General features: G+C 38.4%; 1 protein-coding gene across 2 annotated transcripts; it reads left to right on the forward strand.

The window, feature by feature from the left end:
• The first annotated feature begins 855 nt into the window (after positions 1-855).
• Positions 856-4,054, forward strand: LOC104228390 (uncharacterized). Of its 2 annotated transcripts, XM_070160675.1 has the most exons (6): positions 876-1,058; positions 1,260-1,380; positions 2,256-2,337; positions 2,433-2,478; positions 3,534-3,588; positions 3,693-4,054. In XM_070160675.1, the coding sequence occupies exons 2-6, from the start codon at positions 1,302-1,304 to the stop codon at positions 3,869-3,871; spliced, it is 441 nt and encodes a 146-aa protein (XP_070016776.1). In that variant the 5' UTR covers positions 876-1,058; positions 1,260-1,301; the 3' UTR covers positions 3,872-4,054. The 2 variants fall into 2 exon arrangements, with proteins under 2 accessions (XP_070016775.1, XP_070016776.1); XM_070160674.1 differs by lacking the exon at positions 1,260-1,380 and having other exon boundaries at positions 856-1,058.
• Positions 4,055-8,444: the final 4,390 nt, after the last annotated feature.

Raw genomic sequence — 8,444 nt, forward strand, 5'->3', positions numbered from 1 at the left:
CATGTACATATATTTCTGTTTTCTCCTCTTCTTCTATTCTCTTTTCTTTTCTTTTTTAATATAATATAATATGATGAGCAAGCTCTATTTATGCTGCATATACTCCTAATTATTTCTTGATCCATTTCAATGAAAGTATGAGCTTCACCATAATTAATCTCGAGCCTCATGAGATCAATGATAGTGCAATTGCTTCATTGTTGTTTGACAAAAAGATGAAGGGAAGAAGGCCAATTCCCAAGAGAGGGAAAATCATACTAATAAAGATAGCAGCAACGGCACTGCATTCGCTCTCAACCATGGTATACCTGACTGCAGGTCGACCTTCAAATTCCAGCTGCGGATCCCAGCATTAAAAGTCGTTCAATTTAAAAACTTTCGGTGTCCTTGTTTTTGATTCTTTGTACCTAGGACGTTTTGCTACCCTTCCTTGTAACAATTCTTAGGCCACAACATTTGCACATTTAAGCATTAAGATCTATTTTACAAATGCATAGTGAAGTGTAGATTAATTGGTCTCTTTCTTAAAGATAAAATGCACTAAATTCCAAATAATATAGTATGTACCTGACGAAGAAGAAATTGCCAAAAAATAAAACCTTCTAGCCTTAGGAAATGTTCATTGAATGCTTATGGAGAAAAAAGAGAGGGAAACATCTGTTTTTATGTCAAGAAGATTGCTATTAGTTTAACTCCATACAGTTATATTCTGAGGTGGTACCCTAATTTTAAAGCAAGGCACATAACATGACAGCAATATTAAGAAAAGCACTTGATACCTCCAGTGATTCCTTCTCTCCCTACAAAGCCAATGCATCAATAAAACATCAATCTTTCATTAAAGCTGTTATCTATTATCATGGCACTTTCAGGCCAAATTGTCTGGCATAGTTTATTGTCCAAGCCGGAGTGTAGCAATCGCCAAAGCGTTCCACCATTAAAATCTCAAAATGCAGCAATTGGAACAACATACGAACAAAAATTCAAGCTAGGATATATCAGGAGCAAAAAGAGGTCCTTGGTCACGCTTTCAATGCTCAATCCTGATATTGGCAAAGGTTCATCTTCCATATCTAACACAATTAGAAAGTTCTACTCTAGCATAAACAACAAGGATTTGAACCAACTAGCATTGCTTATATCTGAAGATTGTTTCTTTGATGATTTCTCCTTTCCTCAATCATTTCAATGGAGAAAGGTTTTCCCCTTATTTCTCCGTTAATAATAACATGAATTACGCTCTTAATCCGACTCTATAGCTCCAGGAGGTTTTAAAAATTCTGGAGCAACTAATCGCGAGCATGGGCCAGAACACAGAGTTCAGCATAGACAACATTTATGAAGGTGTTGATCTTACAGCAATAGTAAATTGGCATTTAGGTAATCAATCTTTTTTGAGAGTGAATTCGAATTGCATTTTTTAAACTTTCTGGCCATTTATCATATTGAATTACTCCTTACTGGTGCTGTCTTGATCGAGTCAAATAACCAAATAGACTCCTTAAATGGATCGATGATACTAAGTGTTCAATGATATGCTAAAATTAATGTTGGCCTAAACTATCCCAATGACACTCTTACCATGGTGTGATATTGCTCGCTTTGGGACAAGCCCGTACGGTTTTTCCCAAAAGGCCTCACACCATTAAGAGATTCCTGCACCTTATATGTAGACTCCCAATCTTTTTAGCTACCAATGTGGGACTTTGTTCGCACACCTAACAATCTCCCTCGAACTAAGTTCCACGTGGCCCACTGTCACCATTCATGGATCTCTTCCTCGTACTAAGTTCCACGTGGCCTATTACCACGATCCACGGGTCAATTTTCGAGATTCACTATGTGCCACCCACATAGTCAGAGTATTTATGGCAACCGAACCCCGCAACTAGCATCTTTTTGTGTGCGCGTGTCCAAGCTCGAAAGGATAAAGAAACCGAGCCCCACGCCATCATCCTGCCATCACCATATTCGTCCCGTTGAATCCGGGTTCTGATACTAGTTGTTGGGCTAAACTAGCCCAATGACACTCTTAACATGCTGTGACATTGTCCGTTTTGGGCCAAGCTCGCACAATTTTTCCCAAAAAGCCTCATACCATTAAGAGATCCCTACACCTTATATGTAGACTCTCAATCTTTTCAGCTACCAATATGAGACTTTGTTCGCACACCTAACAATTAATTGTAACCAACTCATTTATATAAATGTATAGATTAGACGCAAAAATTGAAAGAGTATACTTGTAATTGCAGAATGGAAGAAGAAGGAAGTTCCTTTTACTAGAGGTTGCAGCTGCTATGAATTATCAAGAGATGGAGAAGAACTACTCATTAAGTAAATAATCCACACTTATTAAAAGCCATTTTTAGTTTAAGCCTCTTACTTTATCAACAGAAGCTTAAATACTGAGTGACATATAATGCATGCAGGAATGCTCAAGTTATTACTGAATCATCTATGAAACCGATATTTTTGGTATGTTCACCATCACCTTTTTTTTTTTTTTTTTTTTTTTGTATAATAAACAAACTGAACAACTTAATTAATCAGAAAGAATGTCTTTTCCGCAGGGGTATAAGTGGATACTTAAAAACCGACTAAACTGACGGAATCATACTGTGCCGAACCGATTTTTATGTTTCTTTTAATAAAATCGTAGGTTTTTATATAAATCTATAATCGTACCGATAATTAGGATAGATTTTTTATTTTATAAAATAAACCGAAAAAATATCGAACCGTAACGAATAAATTTACATGTGAAAAATATATTTATATATTAAGTTTAAAGATAATAATGTATTAAAATTTTCCTTGGGCCTTAGAATAATGGAGACGGTTACAAGCTGATAAGTAATTAAACTCAAAATCCTAATTCCCAAATCTATAATGCTAGTCCTATATTGAAACTAAATTATTTCCATCATATTCATTAGCAAGACACAAGGTATTCTAGCGATTAGTAAAAAACTACATTTTATTGAATATGTTTCCTTTCGTATAATTTAGATTTATCTTTTTGAATATTTAGTCTTCTGTAGACTTTATTCTTGAGTTCCAGTTTGGTTAATATTTTTTTACTCCTGTGATTTATATCTTTTTGTCTTTGTTTAATTTCTTTTATGCTGCTGTGGAATAGTTGCTGAATCTATAATCTGGCCATCTTTCAAATCTTCTTAATTCAACACTCTTTTAACAGTAAAAATGTCTAGAGAGTATGTATATTATTGCATTCTACTTGTACTAGAAACTTTTACATGACATTTAAAAAAAATACTGAAAATTAACCAAATCATACCGATACCGAAGAGAAACCGACATGATTGAGACCGTTTCGAAAAGTCTAATTTTAATTATACATAATAGAATAACCGAAAATTTGGTATGATATAAATTTTAGAAAATAACCGTCCGAACCGAACCTCTACTTTTCAGGGCAAGTGGAATCGCAAATTCTTGTTCAGTTCCTATTTCATTAACACATGCCTTTCTTGTCGTGTTAAAAAAAAAAAAAAAAAAAAAAAAAACAGGCACTGTACAAGATCTTAACTTCAGCATTTGATTACTTCCCAGAAGCAGCTGAGAGTATGTCAATTTCTTTATTTTCTCCACACTTCAAAATGGAAGAATTTAAGAAGGAAAAATGATCAATTCTCACAGGGCATGATTTTTGTTTTTTTCCCTTGCAGGGTTTCGAAAAAGCCATCAAATTACGTATCAACTGTTAGTAAATGTTTACAAGATTGTTTTTTACCCCTTCATAAGTCCAATTCTTGCATGGTATAAAAAGTTATGGAGCTTCACAGTTACCCTTCTTAGATTCACCAACAAATTAGTGCAGTTCATTACGAAAAGTTTCAGCAAGTAGAACATAGTTACAGAGCAAGTTCAATATTTTCCTCATTGATTTGGCTTTTATCAGCATGCTCATTTGCTTGCTTCCTAGGGGTCATTGTACCAATTGTATCAATATATCTTTAACGATCGGTTAGCGGTTGTTACTCGTTGGATTGTATTGTTACTTTAAATATAATGTTTGTTTTGATTGTTACTTAAATTTTATTTTATCGTATCGTTAATTACATCATTACATAATGATATAAAACGTCATTTTATATAACGACCAATTTGATGTGGTCACGTCATTGCGTTATTTTTTCCTCTCATTTTGCCCTTTATTGTAAAATTAAGGGGTGATTTGCAAGAATGGCATTGGAAGTGGGTGATCTTATTTTTCAAGTTTAATAAGTATTGTTTCTCGTTTGTCCTATGAGCAATATTTTTGACTTTGACCTTAAAAGTTTGTCTATCGGCAAGCGGAGGCCAAAAAATCTAAACCATCCATTTTCATGGTCATTGAGTGTACTTTTCTCAAAATTAAGTATGTCAAATTTGCTCTTTTTTTTAAAAATAAAATAAAATAAAGAAAGGATGTGTGAAATTGTGCAATCTTAGTAGTAATCATGATTTTGAATTTGCTCGTTGAAGACCATAGAAGTGCTCTGCGTCGCATAGTACTTTGCCTTAAAAAAATGTCCTGCATATCCTCGTGGAAGAATAAATAAAAGTAGGACGAAAGTCTAAAATAGTAATATTTTTATAAGGGATAGGACATGTAACAACCTGGCAGGTCGTTTTAAAAATTAACGTTTCGATCCCCTATTAACTACTTTTTCTGTGTTTGTTTCTGCTATTGTGAGTTGCCGGGAGGATTCATTTTGAGTTTCGGAATATTTTGGGACACTTAGTCCCTAATGAGAGCTTAAGCTTTAGAATTTGGACCGTAGTCGGAGCAGTGTGAAGACAGCCTCGGAATGCGATTCCGTTGATTTCGTTATCTCCGTGGAGTGATTTCGGGCTTAGGGGCATGTTCAGATTGTGTTTTGGAGGTCCGTAACTTATTTAGGCTTGAAATGCCGACAGTTGAATTTTTTAAGTTTCCGGATCGATAATGAGATTTTGATATCGGGATCGGAATCCGATTCCGAAAGTTGAAATATCTCCATAGTGTTGAATGTGATTTGTGTGCAAAATTTGGGGTCAATCGGACTTGGTTTGGTGGGTTTCGGCATCGGTTGTAGGATTCTTGAAATTTCAAGTTCTTTAGGCTTGGATTGGAGGTCGATTCGTGGTTTTCAAGTTGTTTGATGTGATTTGAGAGTTGGACTAAGTTCGTATGATGTTTTAGGATTGGTTGACATATTTGGTTGAGGTCCCGGGGGGGCTCGGGTGAGTTTCGGATGCTTAACAGATTGGAAATTTGGACTTAGGCAAAAATCTGAGGTTGCTGAACCTGTCATAACCGCACCTGCGTGTGTGGGACTGCAGGTGCGGTGCTGCAGAAGCGGCTTGGTGATCGCAAAAGTGGGAATAGGCCAAGGCTCCAGGAATCGCAGGTGCGGCTGGGTGACCACAAATGCGGAACCGCAGATGCGGACCCAGCCCGTAAAGTAAATTTCGCACATGCGATGCTTTTTCCGCAGGTGCGGGACCGCAGTTGCGTCCCCATAACCGCAGATGCAGAAATTTCTGGTTAGAAATATGAAATTTCGATGGTTTGAGTTCATAACTTGGAAAATCATATCTGGAGCTAGGGGTAAGGTGATTTTCGGAGGATTTTGAAGAGAAAATCAGTGGGTAACGATTCCTAATCCCTTTCAAGTTGTATTCCATTAATCTAGTCTTAGTTTTGTCATTTAATTTCGGATTTGGGGTGAAAATTGGGAGAAAACAGGAAAAGTTCCCCAACCTAAAAATATGAGTTTTGAGGGAAATTTTGGCATCGTATTTTAATGATTTTTGTTCGAGTGTGCTCGTGGGTGAATGAGTGTTCATAATCCATAACTTTTACCTGATTCCGAGACGTGGGCCCGGAGAGAATTTTTGGGCATTTTTTTACTTTGTTGCCTTAGCTTCGATTTCATTAGTTAAATTAGTTGTTTGTAGTTGTATTTACGTTGTGATATTAATTTGACTAGATTTGGGTCACCCGAAGTTGGATACTCATGGCAAGAGCGTGATTTCGGATTGATTTTGAACCGATTCGAGGTAAGTGGCTTGCCTAACCTTGTGTGGGGAAACTTCCCTTAGGATTTTGGTATTGTTGTTATTGAGTGCCGTGTACGCAAGGTGACGAGGGCGTACACGTGCTAATAGTTGAAAAATCCCATTTTTATCAAGTAAATATCTGTATTTTTCTTGTAATGGAGCAATACTTGTACTTGAAGCCTCTTGTTTAGCTTAGGAAAAACATGCTTATGTGTTCTAATTGTCTTACCTGCTTTAACTACTTACTTGTACTATGTGTTTAGAGTAGAATTACTGTTTATTCATGAATAGAACTGTAGATTCTTTCTTGATATTGTTGTCTGTTTACTTTGGGACTATAGGACAATATCCCAGGAGATCTCTCTGCATGTTTACTTTGGGACTACGGGTCGGTATTTCGGAAGATCCCCCTGTACGTTTATATTTAGGACTATGGGACGACACCCGGGAGATTCCCCTATACTAGATATTTACTTTGGGACTACAGATTGGTATTCCGGGAAATCTTTTGCACATTTACGTTTGGGACTACGGGACGATATCCTGGGAGATCCCCTGTTGCTATCTCTGTGTAGCCACATTCTTACTATGATTTTATTCTCTATCAACTATTAATGCTTTAATTATATTGTTACATTTCATACTATTTTACCTTGTTATATATATATATATATATATATATAACCAGTAGGACCCTGACCTTACTCGTCACTACTCGGCCAAGGTTAGGCTTGGCACTTACTGAGTACCGTTGTGGTGTACTCATGCCTTTTCCTGCACATGTTTTTCGTGTGCAGATCCAAGTTCTTCGGCTCAGCCATACTATCAGTAAGGCGAGGCGACCTTCAGAGACTTCGAGGTATATCTGTCGCGTCTGCAAACCGAGGAGTCCCTCTCTATTCTCCTTTCTAGCTTTAGACTTCCTGTATTTACTTTTGTTTAGAAATTCTGGAGTTATAACACTATGTAGTTATTCTACATCTTGTGATTTCATGAGATTTCGGGTTTTGGGATTTTGATTCAGTTTTGAGGGTATGTATTGTATATGCCGAGCGGCATTGTTAAACTCTTTATTTATGTTTTTACTCGTAACTTGCCAGTTTCGTATTTCATTTCCTTTTTCCGCAATTTGTTAGACTTACCTAGTTGTAGAGACTAGGTGTCGTCACGATAGTTCACTGAGGGAGAACATGGATCGTGACAAGTTGGTATCAAAGCTCTAGGTTCATAGCAGTCATGAATCACAAGCCGGTTTATTAGAGTCTCGCGGATCGGTACAGAGATATCTGTACTTATCTACGAGAGGCAATGTAACTGTTAGAAAAATTTCACTTCATTTGATTTCCTTTTCGTGCGAGATTTTTGACAGAACAATTCTAAATCTCTGTCTTCTATTCTCTTATAGATGGTAAGGACACGTGCTACCAGAGATGACTAGGCACTCGCGCCCCCTGCTAGAGTCGCCAGAGGTCGGGGCAGGGGTAGAGGCCGAGGACGCACCCGTGGTGCAGCCAGAGCACCCATGCGAGCAGCCACAGAGGAGCCACCAGCAGCTCCAACCGGAGTCCAGGCACCTGATACGCCTACTGCTACTACAATTCCATCTCTTGAAGAGATCCTTGCACAGTTTGTGAGCATGTATACCACTCTAGCTCAGGCAGGGTTGATTCCCCTTGCTGCAGCCACATCCCAGGCCGGGGGAGGGGCACAGACTCCCGCCGCTTGCACTCCTAAGTAGCGGGTTCAGGTTGACCAAATCCTAGAGGTTATACTGGTATCGCCTGCAGTCCCAGTTTAGCCCGAGGACAGGACAGCAACTTCAGAGGATGAGCAGCGGAGGCTTGAGAAGATCAAGAAGTATAAACCTCCTGTATTCAGTGGTCTAGCATCAGATGATGCTTTGGGATTTCTGGAGGAGTTCTACCGTATCCTACGCACTATGGGTATATCAGGATCGAGTAAGGTTTCTTTCATTGCCTTCCAGCTTCGAGGAGCACCCTATCAGTGGTGGTGTACTTTTGAATTGGACAGTCCAGCTGAGGCAGCATCCCTTACATGGACCCAGTTTTCGGATATGTTTTTAAGAGAGTATGTTCCTCAGAGCCTCAGGGACGTATGGCGCGCAGAGTTTGAGAATTTGTGCCAGGGTACTATGACTGTTTCGGAGTATGCTTTCCGTTTCACTGACTTGTCTAGGCATGCACCAGCCTTGGTTTCTACAGTTCGTAAGAGAGTTTGCCGGTTTATTGAGGGGCTTATTCCTAGCATCAGGTCTAGCATGGCTCGGGAGTTGGAGATGGATATTTCTTATCAGTAGGTGGTGAGCATTGATAGGAGAGTAGAGGGCATGCACGCTCAGGATAGAGAGGAGAGGGAGGCCAAGATGTCTCGAG

Source organism: Nicotiana sylvestris, chromosome 10 (assembly GCF_000393655.2).
Source record: "Nicotiana sylvestris chromosome 10, ASM39365v2, whole genome shotgun sequence".
NCBI classification, from domain to species: Eukaryota; Viridiplantae; Streptophyta; class Magnoliopsida; order Solanales; family Solanaceae; genus Nicotiana; species Nicotiana sylvestris.

What these genes read in the sequence shown, in the direction of transcription:
- LOC104228390 (XM_070160674.1), top strand. Translation starts at nt 860, where the DNA reads ATGGCACTTTCAGGCCAAATTGTCTGGCATAGTTTATTGTCCAAGCCG. An exon ending in CAATCCTGATATTGGCAAAG is followed by an intron (nt 1,059 to 2,255) that starts GTTCATCTTCCA and finishes TTGTAATTGCAG; the next exon opens with AATGGAAGAAGAAGGAAGTT. An exon ending in GGAGAAGAACTACTCATTAA is followed by an intron (nt 2,338 to 2,432) that starts GTAAATAATCCA and finishes TAATGCATGCAG; the next exon opens with GAATGCTCAAGTTATTACTG.